At 35.3% G+C, this 22,578-nt stretch overlaps 1 protein-coding gene across 1 annotated transcript; it reads right to left on the bottom strand.

Moving 5' to 3' along the window:
- Positions 1–5,983: 5,983 nt before the first annotated feature.
- On the bottom strand, positions 5,984–22,322 carry LOC131848899 (two pore calcium channel protein 1-like). The gene is made up of 16 exons (XM_059198859.1): positions 22,191–22,322; positions 21,675–21,839; positions 21,272–21,397; positions 19,433–19,613; positions 18,434–18,566; positions 17,130–17,229; positions 15,356–15,536; positions 14,231–14,443; positions 13,306–13,425; positions 12,452–12,620; positions 10,940–11,110; positions 10,343–10,538; positions 9,408–9,513; positions 8,684–8,790; positions 7,439–7,547; positions 5,984–6,495 (listed from the first exon to the last, which is right to left on the bottom strand). The coding sequence occupies exons 1-16, from the start codon at positions 22,281–22,283 to the stop codon at positions 6,383–6,385; spliced, it is 2,283 nt and encodes a 760-aa protein (XP_059054842.1). The 5' UTR covers positions 22,284–22,322; the 3' UTR covers positions 5,984–6,382.
- Between the last annotated feature and the right edge of the window lie 256 nt (positions 22,323–22,578).

Here is a 22,578-nt window from a genome sequence, read left to right as displayed (position 1 = left end):
ATGTACCATCTTTATATTATATTGCATTATATTGTCGAATAGTTGCATTATATTATCTAGAGTTGTGTCATTAGAAAAAGGTTAAAGATTTTTTGTATGAACTTGTTTAACTAATATTTTTTCCCACACGACACATTTACTAGCAATTTATTGCATGCCCTCATTTTGAAAGATTTGTCTGGACATGCAAACCTGCATCAATTAAAACAATTTTGGAATCAAAATATGCAATTTTTATTTTTTAGAAGTATATGTTGTTACTTCGATTCTACTTTTTGATTAAATTCGCATAAGGTCTGTGCCAACTTTCATAAAACGTAGTTATTGTTAATTGCTCTGTGTTCTTATCGACTTTACGTACCCACCTCTTGTTCAGATATAATTAGTTTTAATACAAACTAAGGTATTATATATAATTTTATTAACTACTGTCTTATAAATATATAATTAAACGGCTTCAGGACTATAGAATCTAAATTAAAATTTGATACAATAAATTGTATAATGTTGTTGGATCTATATATAGTATATACCGAACTGGACGGTAGGGAAAAAAATAATAATGTAAAAACTTGACGTTCATAAGCGGCTAAAATGTCCTACATGAATAAATGATTTATGAATTTGAATTTGAATTTATTATCAAATGTATTAAAATAAATTCCATTATATAATGTTGAATTCCATTAAATATATAATCATGAAATCAAGTTACAGCAAAAGTACTAAATGTAGTCAATATATTTTTTTTATAACGACCTGTTAAGACTGTATTCTTGAAAACTTCAAATAATCATCGGTTGACCGCCGATTGTTTCAAAAATGCACTGCTTAGAGATCGACCTAATACTATTATATACACTGTTATATATACTCTATTATTAAAAATATACGTTAAAGGAACAACTCACGATAAATGTCCTGTTATATATTGTGTTGTACACAAATGTGGAAAAGGTTTAAAACAATATGTGTTAGTTTTGTCAGTTAAATATATGTAATGTCAGTATTGGTGACGTCACGCTTCAAACAAAATCTATTGGTGCTAACTTTAATATTGCTACAGAAATATAGACAGTCGTTTAATAAATTTATTTAAATTGTTAACATCTTTCATTTCATCGCGTTCCAATAACTTGTAGTATGTGTGGGAAAGAGAAGGCAGCATTATGTCGTCTCTAGCACACACTGCTGGCGTCATGAGGGCTTTAAGCTGTGAAAGATGAGTGAGAACAGTGGTGTTTGTCTGAATAATTAGGAATGCAAATTGTAAATACAACATAACACTCAAGGATGTATCCATTTGATTACTTAATGGATTTATATTATAAGTATAATTAGTAAATCACGGGATCTTACCACGTTTTATTTTTGTTGAGTTCCCGATATTAATGAACGAAAGCATTAATGAACACATAAAAGCTGTTAAAAACAACGATCCGCGATTATTTGTTAGGATCGGGACCCAATCACTGGATTGAACTACACCGACCGAAGGTATTGGCATCAGAACAACATTACATCCCAAGAATGGTTAGAGTGGCGACTGAAATACAGAAATATAAAAATTTCAACCGGGAAGATGGCTATAGACTCTTTAAGGCTTGGAATCCAGTGATTGGTTTAATTAAACAAAAACATAAAACGCGATCACAAAGTATTAAGACGTAAAGATACTGTGAGTATAGTTTGCCGAGATAAATATCGAGCGAGTTCCAATAGTAGCAACAAACGAAGACGTGTAAAGGTAGACGAATGTCTGCCCATAAAAGATTTATTTACCTTCTACCCGCTGCTCTTCAGTTTACCCATGATAATGGCCGTTGAAACATTGCCGAAATATCGGAAACTCAACATAGAAACTCAAAAAATGACATATGCTGGTGGTAACTCTATTCTTCCAAATTTGAATTTAAATATTAATCTGCGTTATTGTAATCATGTACAACATTTATTTGAAAATAATACGAGCTGAGTATCTTGTCAATTCTTCTCATCTCGAAATCATTCCGAACTGACGATAGATTTGACATATCATAAGAGTCTATAATAGACCTACATGAATAAAGAATTGAATTTGAATTGCATAGAGTTTCGTTTGCGAGAGTTTCCTGTGATTCTGACTATTCCTTCTGGGATAAAAGTTGTAAAGGTTAATTATCATTAAAAAAAAACATTACCTAAAAGTGCATTTATTGACAATAAACTATCAACACAATAATATCTTTATAAATTGCGTATCAACAATGTGACATGTCCCAAATAAATTATTATCGTTTAAAGCATTTACAATACATTCAAATTATATTAATACTGTTATATTTATAACAAATAATAAAACTAAACATTCAATTACATCTCACTTTACTTAAAACTATTCTATATCTCATTGATTTAAAAAATTGGGTAATATCATTAGTTCTTTAAGGACATATTAAAAACAAAACATTTGTCATAATATAATAAAATCTTTTACATCTTGCCAGAATAAAAAAAATATAAACAGATAATATTAATAATAAATCCGACCGAAATTTCGATTACAGTTTTAATGCAAAATTTGAATCACGTTTCGATGAGATAAATAACCGAAACTCGAGACTGAACGGTGAAAAAGTTTCGGTCGCGATCGTAACAAAGCCGTATCAATTTCGATTCCGTAATCTAGTTTCGGACGGAAATTAAAAAAAAATAGTGTTTTGTAAATCTTTATAGTAAAATTCTGGCACCTAAACTACAACTACAAACATTTATAGTGGTCATAAAATTAATATCAATCTTTATATGTATAGTTACATAGACAACATTATGTATTTTTTTATTTGGTTCAGTGAATTATACCTATAATATGTAGAGTGTAAACTTGAATCCAAAGTATAGGGAGCAACATTATACTCCGTGCGCTGTAGAATGGTGCTGGTGACAGTTACTAATTTTACATTTAACAATTGCTACATTTAAGTTAATTCAGTTATTAATGATTTAATATATTACGAATGTGGTACAGCTGAAACATTAATTTGTAAATCGCGGCAATTTTTAAGAATGAAACGAAACGTTAATGAAACTGTCTTTCGCACAATGCTATATCGCAATAGTGGCATAGTTGAATAATTTTCAAATATATTTTTGATCTGTTGTGATCACACGTCTAATGACTTTAAACAATGATATACTATCAGTATTGTTCATAGCTATTGGCGAAATGTCTGCGACTTTAAAGCTAAACTTTACTTTTTTTGTTTTAAAATATCTCTTTAAATTCCATTACGGAACAAGTATTAGTAGTATTCAGTCTAATATAGGTATAGACAATGAACACCAATGGTTATAAAGTTTACACTCTGCATATAAAAAGATGTATTACCAAAGACTAAAACAATTTCAACATAAATACTTTTTTATCTTGACAGACTGTACATGAATGGCAGACAGATTGTAAACATGGAAGACTAGACGACAAACATAATTATTTCTGTCCATTATGCTTGTATATTGCATATTGATTCAAGTAACAGCAAGTATTTATTAAAAAAAAAAGATCTCCATAGAGAAGCCGTATGATTTACTTTTTAACGTTATTAAACATAGTGATTTTCTACCCAACAAAGTAGTGTTGTAAAGGTAGAACATTCAGTAATATTTCTATTTAGCTATTTAATAAATTCATAAATAATGTTATATATCTTTCTATAGATTTATACAATATTTTTACTATGATTTCATACAAAATAAAAATAATAATTATAATTACAAGGATATATCGTGCAATAATAATATGCAGTTACATATTTCCACTGAAATTAAATATAATATCAACATATTAAAATGTACATTAATATAATTCGTAAATAATGCATACACTCATTACAATATTACAAGATATTTGTATATTTGAATTAAACTACGAAACAAAATTACTTAAATTAAAATACTATATTATACTTTTAAAAGTTGGAAATACAAAAATTTGACATCAATTATAAATATTTTTATATAGTGGTTAATAAAATCACTTTTAGGTAAAAACACATGTATATTATTAAATTTTTCGAGTCTCATTTTGTTATACTAATAATAATAATCGAGAGCTTTGTGGTATACAGTTTAGTACCCCTACATGCAGACTACAAAGGTCGTGAGTTCGAATTTGCCAAAATAAAAAATGTAGCAGTACATGTACTTGTCTTTCCTATTTATTGTATATACTGGATTACACGTAGAGAAGAAGCCTAAAAGCAACAATAACGTTCATGAAACTAAATCATTCACCCCTTTACTATCCGATGGTCGTGGGTTCAATTGCTCGCACGGTACAAACATTTGTATTCATGAGTATGATTGTTTGTATCGGTCTGGGTGTTTTCTATGTATAATATATTATGTATTTATTTACAAAAAAAATGTATCCATATATTTATATCAGTTGTCTAGTACCCCTAACACAAGCTCTGCTTAGCTTGGGTCTAAATGGCGCTGTGTGAATTGTCCTGAGATATTATTATTCTCACTAAGAAACTTCTAGAAATCTGACCGAGCAGTACAGTTTTTTTTTCTTTACTACTTTGAGTCTTTAGGAAAATAGTTTAGTTTCATGAACATCTTTACTGGATGGGTTTATTATTAATCTTATATATTAACTAAAATCGTTTATTAATCGCCATTCTAACATATGTAAGTGTATATATATTTTATTATTACAGCGTTAACAAAACAAAATAGCACGACGTGTAACCTATAATTTAAATTATAACCTATAATTTTATTTCATATATTCGTCTAATAAAATCGTAACAAAAACTGCTATTTGTATTTTAGACTAGGTATACTGTTTTATAGATAATATTTTAAGTACTTTCATTAATTATTTCGATACAACTGATTATTAATAATATCCGACGGAAATTTGGTTTAGGATTCGGCCAGTTTCATTACCGACCGAAACTGGCATGGAAACTTAAATTCGATTTTGTAAAACTTAGTTTTAGTCGAACTCTACTAAACAATTTCTATTTTTATTTATTATATTTTACGGCTTTAAATGCAAGTCCTTTTGAGCCCAATTTAACAGTTGTTGTCAGTTATTGTACCATTTTTTTGCTAAACTACTAACAAATTCCCAATTACTCTTAGAATTAATAAACCTATTTAATAATTTTGTATACAAATATAGCTACTTTCAAGCTCTGTGTGCTATCTACAATTAATATTATAATTCTCTTTACATTGTGTCGATTTAAATGTATTATCTAACATTAATTAGCTATTAATTATATAAAAAGCACTTTTATATAGCTGTCTTTGTAGCTTTTGTTATAAGATTAATTAGGTATGTTATTGTTTGCGCCAGAAACCGTTAAATGCACATCTCGTGTAATAGAGAAGGACAGCAATACTTCACGATTTAGGGCCGAAAGAAGCCGAGTACACCCGCCCTTGTGTTGGAAAAAGGATGGCTATATGTTATCTGTGCATTTCCGCTCGTGTCTGAGCACAATAATTTAAATCACTCGGGACCCGCTTTAACAGTTATAATAATCCCATTTTACAGAGGCGTGAGTAAATCTGCACTAAGAATAGTGCCTAACTATGCTGCTTGTATCGATTAATATAAACTAATATTAAATAAACCACTTTGGTAAAATAATACAACCAAAATAATCTCAATATAGTCTAAAGCGTAACAAATTATCTACCTGTACAGCGAACAAAATTCGAAGGCAAAAACGAGTCTAGTTATATTAAAACATTGGTCATTCATGATTCCATTATCACAGATGTTGATTCCACTCAAAATACTTTATTATATAATTTATACATCCATGCACCACACAAAACCTTAAAAAAAGATTCCTTTGCTCGATACTTATCTACTTCTAACTTTTAAAAATATATTTTTTTTCAGAAATGATTAGAGATATGCGCGCCAGCATTCTAAAATTATTTTTTTTTAACTTTCGTATAAACAATGCTCGTATATAAGATATTTTTTTATTTAAATCAATAGACAAATGGTCATTATTAGGATTTAGCTATTATCTATTTACTACAACACTAATACAGTCGTCTATATAATCAAAATATATTATTTATTTTTTTACGATAAAGCTGCACTATAAATTGTCTATGACCAGAACTATTGGATTTGAAGTCTCGTATTATTTCTGAAGCAACTGCACCGATCAATTATCACGTTTAACCGCTAGATGGCGTTGTAACTTAATTTGGTATACCTCACAGTACACGTCGATTCCTGTGGAGATAATTGCACCATTCAAGCCTGGAATGATCCGAAAAACCATCGGAATATACTCCATCATAAAGTCTTAACCGCGTCCCAGATGAAAGCGAGCCGGTCGAACAGCGCGCCCAGGATTATGTTCTACAATTGGTAGCCGGTCTGCAGTTGGTTATTGGACTCCGTTTCTGGCTGATGTATGAGGGGGGGAGACAGTGGATCCTCGCTGGATGTCAGAGTAGTCGACGGAGGTAGACCTGGATGATATAATAATAATAATAATCTTTATTCAAATAAACTTAAGGTTAGGTTAGCTATATATATAGATAGATAGATAGATAGATAGATATAAATGCTTGCTTTTATAAAAAAAGGTTACCAACATCTTTAAATAGCTACTCGCCCCGGCTTCGCACGGGTGTACATGTATTATACATATAAACATTCCTCTAGAATCACTCTATTTATTAAAAATCCGCTTCAAAATCCGTTGCGTACATTTAAAAATTTAAGCATACATAGAGACAGCCTTCAGACAGCCTCGGTGGTCTAGTGGTTTAGCACACCGCTTTATTATCCGATGGTCGTGGGTTCGATTTCTCGCACGGTACAAACATTTGTATTCATGAGTATGATTGTTAGTATCGGTCTGGGTGTTTTCTATGTATAATATGTATTTATTTACAAAAAAAAATGTATCCATGTATTTATCAGGTGGCTCCAGTTCAGTCAAACACGTTATAGTTAACTCCGTAGTTTTTACCTCGTTGAACTGGAGCCTGTTTTAAGTTAAGGTTTTTGTAATTAAGGATTTCTGATTCCTGCGACACAAGCCCTTAGTGCAGGGATTACTGTTAATTGTCTTGTCTACAACCATCGATGTAATGTGTACAAAATAAATAAATAAATAAATTTATATTAGTTGTATAACACAAGCTCTGCTTAGCTTGGGACTAGATGGCGCTGTGTGAATTATCCTGAGATATTATTATTATTATTATTATAGGGACGGACAAACAGCGACTTAGTTTTATACTATGTAGTGATATTGCTATGCCTTTTTTATTTATCTAGTCCGATCAAAGGTTATCTGGAAGAGATTGCTTATGATTACTTACTTCTATTTATGCTCTTTATAATTTACCTCTGGTGCAAAGAATAAATAAATATACAATGCTTCCAATATCATATATAAACTACCTTCATTTTCATCCTCCTCCGCGAGCCACTTCTGTATATCAGATTGGTACATTCTCCTCTGCAGCACTTCTTTCGTGCGTGGTCGAGACCCTATGAATGTTACCTCCACCTATAAACAACCAAGTTTATTTAATAATAATAACTGTTTGACCAGTGGAGGTAAATCGGGGTTAGGCGGGGCAGTGCCCGGGGTCCCTCAAGCTCAGGGCCCTCGAACCCTTACCAGAAAATGTCGGTCTAACTGAACTTTTGAAAATTTCTCCAATTTTCAAAATAAATATGACAGGTTGCAACTCGACTTTAATCATGGCAACTCAGTTGAGAGAAAATCGAATGTTATACCTTCGGAATTCCCCTAAATTCTATCTGTGGGTTGGCAGTGTTGTCAATTTGACAAATAGCAATATGTGAGTTTTAATAAAACTGTAATGTAGGGCCCCACTGCTCAGCATTGTTTGATTTGCCCCAGGGCCCTTGGTACTGTTTTAAACGATCAATTTGTTTGCTTTTTTTGTAAGCACACCATGTTGTTGTATTTTGTATTGCAGCTTAGATTAAATTAAAAATGTAATGTAACTGATAATATCACTGATGTTCACATATTGTGATGTAGCGTCGACAGGCCCAATAGAACAGAAAGGAAAACTTGGTGTGGTAGAGCTATAAAGATACCAACTAGATAGATAGATAAAAATCTTTATTCTAATTCTAACTAAGTAATAAAATAAAATAAAAAAAAGTTAACTAGGTATAATTTTTGATTATGATAAACTGTAAAATATTTTTGTGTTAGGTAGGTGCTTGGAACACACAATTTTTGTTTTCTCTTTATTTATTTAGGAGCTTAGCACAATAGTGAACATGTTAGCTCCGTGTTGTCTTCTTAATAACATAACATCTAAACTTTAAATTACTATAAAAACAAATCTTACCTAATTTTATCTACAAATTTATAAATTAATACCGATTGTTTTGATGCAGGTTCTGATAAAATACTCTGAAATATTCCTAAATTAATTTTGTTTAGAACACAAAATTTAAAACATTTTTTTATTCTCTTTATGATATTATGTATACTGTGTAACATATTCTTTGGGTGTAGAAGATGTTGCAAGTTGACAGTTAGTAGCAGCCCACATATTTTTATATACACTACCACACTCCCCTTAACAACTTCTAGAATAAATTTGATGTGTTGAAACAATTGTAAAGATTCAATGGTAAGTATGCTGGATTTGTGCTCACCCCAGGCGGGAGATTGGGTCGTAACTCTTCAGCTAGGTCCCCGCTGGCACCTAGCCGCTGTGCCTCTTCCCAACTGGTATGTACTTCTTCATGGAGCAGCTTCTCCTCTGTGGAGATTATCAGTAAATACATTATTCAATACGATTTCTTTTCGGACTACTCTAATGCTGTTGGCCGCAGCTGACCTTTACATCTACACCGGACGATAGTGGGCGAGTGCAGATGGCACTCCAAACCCGCGGAAGGACTTCCGGACCGGCTAAAGACCAACTCCTGCCTGACAGACACGATTTTAGTCTAAGGGTACCGCTAGGGATTCGAACCCCGACAGACCGTCGTAAATCCAACCATCACATTTAAAAATAAGTATTCCTATTGCAAAGTAACAGTAACATGTAACGTGCAACTGTGATCAAAGCGAGAATAATATATATTTTGCTGCTATAATCAGTGGATTATAGCAGCAAATATAATTTATTCTCTATCTAATTAGAACTGATGGAGATATTCAGTGTGAATATCTCCATCAGTTCTTACACATGCTAATGGTACCGGAATTAAACAAAATAATATAAGTCCATTTAATAATAAAATCCTGCAAAATAGCACCTAAATCCATATAATATAACATTTATCTGCAAAAATGGGATGGTAGAATCCAAAAATAACTTCATACAAAGTCTACTGCGAAAGTAAATGCTTTTGACTGTGATTGTACGCTCACCATCTCTTTTGGTGGTGCTCCGCTTGTACTGTATCCTAAACCTGAACGCCTCCAGCACGCTGGCCACCACTATGGTCAGTACCACCATCGTGAACAGATAGAATACCTGCAAACGTCAAACGGTCAATATCATTAATAGATGAACATACATAAATATTTTTTTTTGGCCTACTCTGATGCTGTTGGCCGCAGCTGGCTCGCACCTTTATAGCTTCACCGGACGATAGAAGGCGAGTGCAGATGGCACTCCAAATCTCTCAGGGCGCGTTATTTAAAAACTAACTCAAGCTAGGGACATAACTTTATAAATAATACATTCAACCTAAACTTAACCTAACTTCATAGCGCTGACATTGTTATCTGATTGAACAGAAGTTTAACATTCATTTAAAAGAGCAACACACAACTTTCCTGCTCAATCTTGTTGTGATGAGTTCTGCGTTCCGAATGAGTGGTAGAATAAAAAAATATGACTATTCAGAAGTGCTTAAATTAAGTTCATTTGATTAAAGATTATTTCTATTTCTACTTAATAAGTAGTGCTATGCTTGGGGACTAATTTTATTGTAGTTTTTTATAGAATTTTAAGTTTTTTAGTCTTATTTACTTATTTATATACACACTACCATTACAGGTATATGTCCAATAAAATAGTGCGTCCAATATTACAACACCACTTATTTTATTTTGTTTTTTATTGTTCTCGTGTGTGACTCCAGTCAGCTCGTGACCACGGCTAGTGCCACCTAGTCGAAACGTCGAGAGAGGTAAATACCTTTATTTGCCATAAAATTATTCGTGTTAAGACCCGGTTAATAATTTCAATAACTATTTTTGAATTTGATTTAAAAAAATACTAAAAAAAATAACATTTTTTTTAAATAAAAATAAACAGATGTGTGTGTTTGACAGATAGGCGTAAATATAACACTTACCATAAAGTAAACTCTACTAAATTGACCGGCAACAGTGGCGTATGCATTCATCAATATGAACCAATTATTGACGACGGTCAGTTCAAACAGTGTCACACCGCTGGTGATGATGTTCTCGAAGTTGTTCAAGTAGTAATAACCGAGAGCTGTGGAGCTGTTCAGTGAGAACTTATAAAAGTCCTCCACGGTCGTGTTACTGTGGAACAATAATAATTACATTATATAATTATTTGGGCGTCAAATGTCATACATTCTGAAAACGTTTTTTTTTTAACTATTCTAAAGCTGTTGAGGCGCATCCCGTATTTCGATGCGTCTTCCCCATGGTGGGTAGAGGCGGGGGGATTGGGAAAAGTTCCCCCCACGCGTTGAAGAGGGCCCGATTGCAGGCAACCGCCGCTGGGGTCGCGGTTGATTGCGAACTCGTTCCCGTGACCCCGGCACTATGGCGGCGAGGAGGAACATCGTGGGGTTTTTGGTGAGTAGGAATCTCCCAGTACCCATCCGTCCAACCCCTGAGACGAACAGCTTTCCATGAGTGATTTTCAACACGTAAAGAAGGGGGTAATTGGAGGCGTGTCTAAATCTGATACTTACACACAGCAATTCCTCAAGTCGTAAGAAGCGAAGAGTTCCATGCCCACGATGGCGAAGAAATAATACATGACCAGCATCACGCAGCCAGCGGACGACATCAGCGGCGACAGCAGCACCAACGTACCGAACACGTCGCGGTAACGCTTCTTTAGTTTGTACAAACGCATTAATCTGCAGACAAAAATTCATATTGGTTGGAAGCTACAGGCTACAAAGGCACAAGTTCTAGAATGGCAACATTAATTGTGTTTTTTTTAACCACGTAGGTGGCAAACAAGCAGACGTCCCATCTAATTGTAAACGGTTATCGTAGCCTATGGACACCTGAAACACCAGTGGGATCATTGCGCTTTGCCAACCCTTAAGAAACCTTAATATACCCTTCTTGAAAAACCCCATGCTGTAGTCTTTCAAGAAAACCTCGGCAGGTAGTTTATTTCACAATCTAAGTGTACGCGGGAGGAAGCTCTTTTGAAAACGCACTGTCCGAGATCACTTAGGTTCTTCTAGCATGTGGGGATGAATTCCCTGTCGATGGCGAGCGGTGCAATGATAAAAGGTGCATATTGGGGAGGGTTGTGACTTTCCATCAGGAAGACCGTCAGCTTATTTGCAACCTCGATTGTCGTGGTTGTCTTATTAAAATTTAGAAATAAAAACTTGAAGAGTAATCCTCCTGTAATAATAATGGCGTAAGGTAGAAGGGAACAGTCTAAAGAAAGTGTTAGTTTTATACGAATGTGTATAAGTCTGTCGTGATATGGGCATGTAATGTTGGCGAAATAGGAATAGTTTAAAGAAAGTGTTATATATGAATGTGAATAAGGGCAGAAGAAGACCAAAAAAGAGATGGATGGACTGTGTGAAAGATGATATAGCAAGAAAGGGAGTAAATAACAAGATCACTGCGAACAGGGATGAATGGAAGAGAAAAACATATTACGCCGACCACAAATGAGTGATATAAGGAAGAAGCAGATGTCAATCTGATATTGATATCAAATAAGATTGGATTGCAAGATCTATAGATGATGAGGCGTGTGAAGAGAATGAAGGGTATATTTTAAAGAAAGTGTTATATATGAATATCGATGGTTTAAGGGCAGAGGAAGTCTGAAAAAGAAAGCGATGGACTGTTTGAAAGACGATATATAAAGAAAGGGAGTGAATAACGAGATGAATTGTAGAGAAAAACTTATTACGCTGCCATCAAATCATATGTCATGAGGAAATGCAGATGATTCATGCAGGGTAAAATATATATTGTCAGCATGGCAGCGAACCTCCCTACGGGTCCACCCATTCCATCCCTACTACCCAATAATACACACACACACGACACCGTCCTCGCCGGGGAAGATGCCCTCAACCACACCCTACAGCGTAACCAACCGGGCGCCTGTGCACCCGGGTGCTCCACATCGACGTCCCTGATCGCCCTTTCGATCGATCCCTCGAACTGCCTTAATCCGCTCCATAAGTCCTTGTAAAATATGTTTTGTTCATAATTACCTTAACGGTCTAAATATGACTACAATAAAGAGTTTAGGAGCTATGCTCAGCAGCACAGCGCCCATCAGAGCCAGGAGTGTGACGCTCAGATCGAACACGTTCCAGCCACTCTCCAGATAAGCACCAAGTCCCATGGCCATTATACGGAGGCCCGCCTCCAGCAGGAATACTACGCAAACAAGATGATATTTTTAATATATATACTAACAAGGGGATGGCACGGTGTGGGAAATTCACTTTGGGACGAGACTCCGTGTAGTAGTAGTTCCCCATAAGGGTATGCAAACCCTAAAGTATTGTTTCAGAATGACCAGTAGTTTCGAAGAAATATGTCTTTGAAATTCCACGTGTAACTTATGGGAAACTACTACTACACGGAATCTCGTCCCGAAGTGAATTTCCCACACCGTGCCCTCCCCTTATAAGAGAAACTTATTATACATTTAGTAATGACATGTTGTAATCTAAATAATGTATATTAAATATTATGGGTGTAAAACGGTAATTGTTACAGCTTATGCTGTAAATAATATAAATGACGTAGTGGAGTAACTTGAAACAGTCATACTCGCTATAAAGTTCAAACTTGTGGCGGCGTGGGCCGGGTCAATGTGCTCTCTCTAATAAATAGACTATTTGCTTTGGCAATATATTGCAGAAGTCACTCTATTCTTCCAAATTTGAATTTAAAAATAAATCTGTATTAATGTAAACATGTACAACATTTATTTGAAAAGAATACTAGCTGAGCTTCTTGTCAGTTTTTCTCATCTCGAAATCATTCCGAATTGTCTGTAATAGACCTACATGAATAAAGATATTTTTAATTTGAACATGAATGAATCTTAACTCACGTGTAAGGAACAGCCATGTATCCCATGATGCACATAATAGTCTAGCGCTGTCTTGCAGATCTCCAGCTGCTTCACAAACCCGGAGCACCATAGATATTCCATTTCCTACGATTAGTGCATCTGAAACGTAAGGATAAATTTCTTTTAGAAGAGTGGTCATGGTGTATTGGTTAAATATTCCGAGTTACACTTAAAATGTTATGAATTCAAATCTATTTAACATATAACAGCTTTTAGCTTTAATGTATATTAACGTTTAGTAATATAATAACAATTATAATAATTCAAGAAAGAAAATAATATTTTACTAAATAATACATTCAAATGAATGCGATGAATTAAGTTGGAAACACACTACTAAAACGCGACGCGTGCTGATCATACATTTATTTATACTACAAGCTGATTAAATGATAATGTCATTTTAAAAAAGTAAATTACGCCAGATTTTTCCAAAATAAAAAGAAAAGACCCCCGCCCCCTTAGTGCCGTGACAACATTAAATGTAGTCGCAAGATATCCTACACATAAGGTCAGATTGTCATTTGGCCACATTTCTGAACATTGCCGTGTCAGTCAACATTCAATGTAGATGTAAGATATCCATCAGATTGTCACTTTGGCTACATTTCTGAAATGCATGATGATCATAATTTTTTTGCGTTAACTATTATGTAATTAAATGAAATTGTCATTTTGGCCAGATTTCTTAAAATTGCCGTGGCAACATTAAGTGTAGATGCAAGATATCCAACATAGAAGGTCAGACTGTCATTTTGGCCACATTTTTGAAAATTGCCGTATCAGTCAACATTAAACGTAGATTGGATATCTTATTCAACATATAAGGTCAGATTGACATTTTGACCACATTACTGAAAATTGCCGTGTCAGTCAACGTGTTGAAGTAGAAGGTGGATCATACATATAAGGTATTCGAAGTACGGCCACCGTACTGCAGCCGCGGCGGCCCTCCCGACCGGCTCCAGCGGAGACGACGCGTACCACGGCGCCCGCGCCTGCTGCGGACACCAGCGCAACGCGAACACTTCATACAGATTAGCGAATTCTGAACTCGACAGGCTACCGGTCTCAGAGTGGTTCAACTGCTTGAACATCAGATACACGTCTAAACCACCTGAAACGGAAGATGTCGATTGTTTTATGTAGCGAGGAGAAATAGAAATCTTTATTCAAATTAATGCTTACTAATATTATAAAAGCGAAAGTAACTCTGTCTGTCTGTCTGTTTCGCTTTCACGCCTAATCCATTGAAACGATTTAAATGAAATTTGGTACACAGATAGTCTAGACCCTGACAAAGGACATAGGCTACTTTTTAATGTGAAAAAAGGGTTGCAAGCGGTTGAAAGGGAATATGAAAGATTCTATGGAAGTATCGTCATTTTACGCGGACGAAGTCGCGGTCGCAGCTTGTTTAATACAAACACAAATGTGTTTCTATTAAGTTTATTTGAAAAAAGTGTGTATTAATACAGTCCGTTAACCTCGTGAGGCCCAAAAGGGTGGGGGATGATGTATTAAGATATCACATATTTAAAAATAAAACGCAGTAGTCTTACATGACCATGTATCACCAAGGGGTAGTGAGGAGAAAGAGGGGTAGTCTTAAACCTCAGCACGTATCACCAAGACAGAAGGAGGGCTAGGAACGCTAAAAAAATCACGTGATTATTGGATTATTCGACCCCTTAGACAATGTTTGCCTCCTCTTATCGTTCCCCCAACACGGCAGCGAACCTCCTTACGAGTCCACGCGTTCCATTCCTACAACGCTATACACATACACACGACACCGTCCTCGCCGGCGAAGACGATGAACTCAACCACACCGTATAGCGTAATCAACCGGGCACCTGCGCCCGGGGCGCTCCACATCGGCGTCCTGTATCGCCCCTCCAACCTATTCCTCGAACGGCCTTAAGAAGCTCTATAAGTCCTTGTGTTTAGAGTGCCATCTACACCTCGTTCGGTGAAGCTGTAAATCTCCGGCCAATAGCATTGGAGTAGTTCGAAAAAAAATACGCACTATAGTGTGGCGCGTAGTGTCTCATGAGGCCGAGGAAGTGCCTCAGGCGCACGTGCCTGGGTGCGCGGCGGGACACCAGCAGCCTGAAGGCGTGGCGAGCAGCGCGCCGCCGGTGCAGCAGCAGAGCGCGGCACTTCTCGCGTTCGATGCGCGTGAACGTCTCGTACACCACCGCCAGCATCTGGGAACCAGCATCATCATCATCATCGTCATCGTCATCATCACCGTCATCGTCACCATCATCATCTGCTTCTGCCTTATCCCATTCATTTGAATAAGTAAGCAAGAAACTTGCGTGTGGCCCTAAAGTGTGAGTACATCAGACTTTTCGACTTAAAAATGTAAAGTTACAACAATTATTTAAAAGAGCGACACGCAAGTTTCTTACTCGTTCTAATTGTAATGAGACAGATTTGCGAATGTGTGGTAAATTAAAAAAAAATAACTTAAAATTAATAGAACTAGAAATAATCTTTATTCAAATAAACTTAATATAAGCACTTTTGAATAGTCAAGTTTTTTTATTCTACCGCTCATTCTGAATGCAGACTCATCACAAGAAGAATGAGCAAGAACCTTGTGTGTTGCTCTTTTAAATAAATATTGATTTACTTATATTTAATTAACAACAAGGGTTAGGCATGTGACAATCAACATAGAAACCGCTACGCACTTAATCTCTGTTCAATCAGATAACATTGTCAGCGCTATGAACTTTAAGTTAGATATTTTCTACAAAAACATTATTATCAGTTATAAATTCTTCAATTAAGTTTATTTGAATAAATGATTTTCTATTATATTCTATTTGGGGTCGGCGTAATATGTTTTCTTCGTGCATCCCTGTTCGCAGTGTTCTCTTATCCTCTCCCATTCTTGTCATATCATCTTTATAATAGAGATAAACTGTGTTTATGTCTATTTCGACTCGATACTATTATGTACTAACATACTAGCTGTACCCGCGGTTTCACCCGCGTGACTATAATAGCCTATGTGTTTTTCTGATGTATAAGCTATATTACTGTAAAGTTTCATCAAAATCCGTTCCGTAGTTTTTGCATGAAAGAGTAACAAACATCCACCCATACTCACAAACTTTTGCGTTTAAAATATTAATAAGATTAGCAAAAAAGTTAGTCAATTGACTTACCTTTTATATGTAGTCAATTGACTTACTTTTTATATGTAGTCAATTGACTTACTTTTTATATGTAGTAAGTTGACTTACCTTTTATATGTAGTCAATTGACTTACTTTTTATATGTAGTCAATTGACTTACTTTTTATATGTATTGTCAACATAAGAGATTGACTTAATTATCTTCCCCCTTTTCTCGTATGCTTCGAGTAGTCAATTGACTTTTTTGTATTGTGCGATGATTGATGCAACATAAGAGATATGTGGGGGTCTGAAATAATTATCTTCCCCCTCGAGTCTTCTCGTATGCTTCGTTACTTTTTATAGTAGTCAATTGACTTACTTTTTATATGTAGTCAATTGACTTACTTTTTAAATGTAGTCAAATGACTTACCTTTTATATGTAGTCAGTTGACTTACTTTTTATAGTAGTCAATTGACTTTTTTTGTATTGTGGGATGATTGATGCAACATAAGAGATATGTGGGGGTCTGAAAAAAATATCTTCCCCCTCGAGTCTTCTCATATGCTTCGTTACTTTTTATAGTAGTCAATTGACTTACTTTTTATATGAGTATATATTTGATTTATTTCAATTGAATACAATTAATTACTCGTAAAATGTAACTTACCAAATTCATAAGCACGTAAAGGACTGTGATAATATAGAGGATGAAGAACAGCGCGTACCATTTTGATTTAGCATACGAAGGCATCATCACGTCCGGGAAACTGTAACACAATGACTTATCTATACATATACTGTTATGATAATCGATAGTCTAGCTATAAGACGTCACTAGTTGTAAAAGGATGTGGACACAACACTAGTCTATTATTTGGCCAAACCAATGCATATACATATAAATAAAATTGGAGTGTCTGTTTGTAATATTGAAATAACCGTCTTTTACTACATGCATATGAATATAAATACGGGTACATACACCAAAATAACATTTTTTACAAATTTTTGTCTGTCTGTCTGTATGTTTGTTCCGGCTAATCTCTGAGTTATCTATACATCTATACATATATATAAAATTGGAGTGTCTATTTGTAATATTGAAATAACCGTTTTTTACTACATGCATATGAATTATGAATGTAAATACGGTATGTATATACCAAAATAACATTTTTTACAATTTTTGTCTGTCTGTCTGTTTGTTCCGGCTAATCTCTGAGATGGCTGGACCGATTTTGACGGGACTTTTTTTGGCAGGTAGCTGCTGTAATAAGGAGTAACTTAGGCTACTTTTATTTTAGAAAAATAAATTCCACGCGAACGAAGTCGCGGGTGCAGTTAGTTAAATATATAAATGAATACCTAATGAATTTAATAAATATGAATAACGTTGCTTGGTAGAAACAGGAATAATAAGATTCAAATATATATATGAATTAACTATTCCGGCAAAGGTGTTGCCATATAAACTTAAATACTAATGTAATGTATGTTGGACTCCAGTCTCCGCAATTAGCCTCTCATTCGGGCCGTTGTGCGTGCAGAGCCAGACTACTAAAGTAGCCAGCCAAGCTCCTCCCATAACTATAACTAATATTGCTATTCAAAAATAGGGGTTAATGATGGAAGGATGAAAATTTAGGGTTAAAATTATATCCAAAATAATAAAAAAAATGTTAGGGATGGACAACCCTTATCACTCTATATTACTTATTATTTTTTAATTTCTTTTTAAATTTAGTTTTGTCCATCTAAGTACATGTCAATTGTATTTTTATCACCAGTGAACAAATTGCCTTTATTATTAATAAGTTTGTCCACTTCTAATAATTTATTTTTATTTATTTGGACATATTTTTTATCCTTAGGGGTATATAAATAGACCCATAACACAAGCTCTGCTTATCGTGGTACTAGATGGTGGGCTAATTATCCAGGTTATAAAAAAATATATCTTTCTATACTTACTTTGCTGTAGTCAGCAAAACGAACATACTGACAAACGAATCGCTGATTGTCTGAAAGTGTCCATTATCAATATGTTCTGAGAATAAATAGTAACCCAATAGTGAATATGTCGCCACAAAGAACATTAAAAGACCTGAAACATAAATACAGTATTAATTTCACTTCAGACTTTTATATTTATACTTAACTTAAGTATAACTTATTTATTTTGTTACTCTATTTATAGTATTTATTCTATCTATTTACTTATATTTATTTGGTAATTTGTAATCTTGCAATCTTCAAAATGTAACGCTGAACAACACTTATTTAACAGTGCAAAACGCAAGTACTGGTCATACTTCTTGTGATGAGTCTGCGTTCCGAATGGGTGATAGAAAAAAAATATATGACTATTCAAAAGATTCAAAAATTCGGGGATCAAAATTACGACGGCCTGAGCCGAAGTTCGAATCACTAGCGGTGCCCTCAGACAAAGTTGTATCCGTGAGGCGGGAGTTGGCCTTCAGCCGCTCCATAAGTCTTTCCGCGGGTTTGGAGTGTAATCTGCACTCGCCTCGCTTTCCAGATCTAGACATGTTTACTTGTAATTTGCTGGAGTTTCGTAGGATGGCAGTAGATTATTTAGGTAGTATGTTAAATGGAGATTAGGTATTATTATTACCCCTAAGAGGATAAAATACCCCTATTTTATCCCCTTAGGGGTTTATCAAATTCCTCTCTTAGGGGATGCCTACGTCATAGTAGCTTTATGCATGCAAAGCCTCAGCCCGATCGGTTTAAAATTGATAAAGTTTCATACAAACTTTCATTTTATGCCCTTGGGGGTAGAATTAATCAAAATCCTTTCTTAGCGGATGCCTACGTTATAACATCTACCTGCATGCCAAATTTCAGCCCGATCCGTCCAGTGGTTTGGGCTGTGCGTTGATAGATCACTATGTCAGTCAGTCACCTTTGAGTTATATATATTTAGAGATAAAGATAATTAAAACATACCTAACATATCAATGATAGGTGGTAATGATTGGAGTATTTGTCTGATAAACCTCCTTACTCCACCGCAATGTCGCGTGTCAACCAAGAAGATCGGTCGGAGTGCTCTCGTCACTCGAAAATGTGAAGATTGTCTACATAGAACCACTACTGCTTCTAATAGCATTATTAAAAGTGTTATACCCTGAAATACAAACATTATAATATATAAATTATAGAAATAATAGTTTTATTAGAGGTAGACTATAAAAATCGTCTGAGTCGTCTCATCCTTATCATCATCTCAGCCCGGAAGACGTCCACTGCTGAACAAAGGCCTCCTCCAAAGATCTCCACGACGATCGGTCCTGCGCTGCTCGCATCCAACGCCTTCCAGCAATTTTGACCTGATCGCCACGCTTGACATGCGGGTTGGCGATCGTAGTGTGGTAGTAATTTCTGTACAACACTGCTGCCCGTGCTCTGATCTAGGAATCTCTTAGTCGTCTTTTACGACATCCACGGGAAGAAATAGGTGATGCTATTCTTACTGTGACGCCACTCGCACAGGTATGACATACTCACCTATTTCATCTGCCAAACTGCTTGTTTTTTAAGCTGTAGCTGTTCGTTAGCGGGATGCGGTTATGAAGTGAAATTATAGGATAAGAGGCGTGACATCTCAGTCCTCTCAGTCCACGGGTATTACTATCGGTAGTACAGTTTATGTTCGCAACGATTACCATTTACTATCAGGTGGGCTTTCAGTTTGTTTCCATTCCGATAAAAAAATGGTTTGATTAAAATATAGAATAATAACAAGTAAAATACACGGTTCTTCTGCGAAATCATCGTGATTCCTGATCAATTTGCCACGATGTGCTAACTGACCTAACCTCATGCTCATCTTATTATTCTCCATTGCTGCCCGGCCAGCGTAAACCGTTAGCGCAGGCGGGAACACCATTCCATGAACATCAAAAATATAGACAGAGAAATGAACTTCTTAACATTCCATGATTTCACCGTGTGGCTGCCGGATCCATCGTGTGGCAGAGAGGGAAAGTCAGAGCAATTCCCAGTCCCGGTTTTGGGTAGACTGTGATTGGTAGATTGTTACCTGGTATTGATTTTTTGTAAATTTCTAATTGTAGTAAGGTTTAGTGTTAAAAACAACAAGATGACCACTGTCGTAGACCCCTTGCAGTTTGTCATAGACCCCTGAGGGTCGATATAGACCACTTTAGGAACCACTGTTCAAGAGTGACCTCATACAAACAAATTCAAAATAGAGCAAACTTGAACCATATATATCGAGGAGGTTAAATTAATCAATAGCAGGAAGTGTCTGGATGCGGGTGGACTGAGATGGGCAATCTCTGTATTTATTATCTTTACCATACATAGAGTTGCCATCTCTAATATTTGGAAACTAGTACAAGACGCGTGAAAACCCCGGATTTTAGAGTCCAGAATCCTGACATGTCAGCAGGTTTTTTAAAACATAGTCAGTGTTATAAAAAACAGTTACGTTGGCGGGCACACGTGGAGGATAATGAGTGCCAGTCAGTTAGCCCATCGTGACAAATTCACCAGGAATTTATCACGGTTTTCAGGAGAAACCGAGGGGGTCAACCTGACATGGTACATTGCTACTTTTGGGGTGATGAGTCCACATTACTAATAATCCCCTTTCCACAGCGCGACGGTTGACTGGCTCTACCAGTCAGAGAGAGGTACTGGTAGAGAACGCCATCAGGCACTGAGTCCGACATGTATACAATTTTGTGTGCAATAGAATAAATAAATAAATAGTCTATGGTTAACAGTATAATAAATTTTCTTTACTAACAGTTTGCTCACCTTTATCATAGTTCTTTTATGTTTTAGGATCGTGCTCCAGCCTATCCATTTCAACTTAAGGTGCAGTTCCACTCCAATGACTGTTAGCGCCATTAATTCTATCGTTCCATGTGCCCATACTGGAAGCTGAAATGTACATAGCTCATTTTACTAATAGCGATTTCGTCTTGGAATTTAACTTTATTATTCTAAAATAAAAGAAGTAACCTAAGTTACTCTTTATTACAGCAGCTATCTGCCAAATATATATATATATATATGTAAAATGTACCTTTGTCAAATGTGTAAATATATTTTTTTATATCAATAATGGTTGTCAATAAATGTTTTCCTTCTTCTTCTTCTAATAGATCTACATGAATAAAAATTACGATATTGTTAATTGAACAACGTTGAAACTCACCTCAAAAGCAGGTACAGCTGGATCTTCTGTAAACGCCAGCATAATTAGCACTAAAGAAGCGAGGAGGTCCAGTCCATGGTACCACGGGTTGTGGACTCTGAGGTACGCCGGTAACTCTTCAGGACTCGACGGGTGCGAGTCAAACTTCTCATTATTCAATCCTTCCTAAAATAGACTGAGTCTTATACATAATCTAGAAGGTAAATCTTGATGTATTGTTATTATATATAATAGATAACAGACGTATAAATTGTAATTATAGACAAACTAGTTTATTATTATATAAAAATCAATACCTCATTGTACAAACTATTTTAAACATTTTTTGACGTATTTTGAATAGAAAACAAACATTTTCGTAATAATTTTTTTCTATATGCGCTATTCCGCATATAGAATAAATTTATCTATCTATATATCTATATATTCTTTCTATCTATATATTCTATATGCGCAATAGCGCATATAGAATATACTTAATTATCTATTCATCAAAATGTTATATAAAGAACTTACCTCTAAGTATATAGCTGCCTCATGATAATTCATCTCCCAATGTTCATCCTCTGACATGTTAAGGCCTGTGTGGAGTGAGGATCTGCTGCCCATATCCAGGGTGCCAGTGTCGCCCGCGCCGCCATCTGAGTTCGTTCTTGTGTCTGCAAAATCAATAAAAAATACATAAATAAATGTGACAAATACGTACATACATATTGTACTAATACTTAATGGATTTATATTATTTTGTTTAATTCGGCTACTATTAGTGAGACTGCAAATATAATCTCTCTAAGAATCGTAGCCTTGTCGCCGAACAGTCGGCACTAGGCTTCCAAGCTATACTCAAATTCTCTTCTTTGCCTGAAGATACACGTAGCGAAATGCGGAGAGATCCTCAGTAAAC

Source organism: Achroia grisella, unplaced genomic scaffold (assembly GCF_030625045.1).
Source record: "Achroia grisella isolate CSIRO2021 unplaced genomic scaffold, CSIRO_AGI_Agris_v1 utg598, whole genome shotgun sequence".
Taxonomy (NCBI): domain Eukaryota; kingdom Metazoa; phylum Arthropoda; class Insecta; order Lepidoptera; family Pyralidae; genus Achroia; species Achroia grisella.
This window is presented reverse-complemented; position numbering and strand designations above follow the sequence as displayed.

Excerpts from the sequence above, each read along its gene's own strand:
- LOC131848899 (XM_059198859.1), bottom strand. The coding sequence starts at position 22,283 with ATGGGCAGCAGATCCTCACTCCACACAGGCCTTAACATGTCAGAGGAT. Across the intron at positions 19,614-21,271 it reads ATAAAAGAACTATGATAAAG|GGTATAACACTTTTAATAAT; the intron begins GTGAGCAAACTG and ends TTTGTATTTCAG. Across the intron at positions 10,539-10,939 it reads GACTTGAGGAATTGCTGTGT|TAACACGACCGTGGAGGACT; the intron begins GTAAGTATCAGA and ends ATTGTTCCACAG.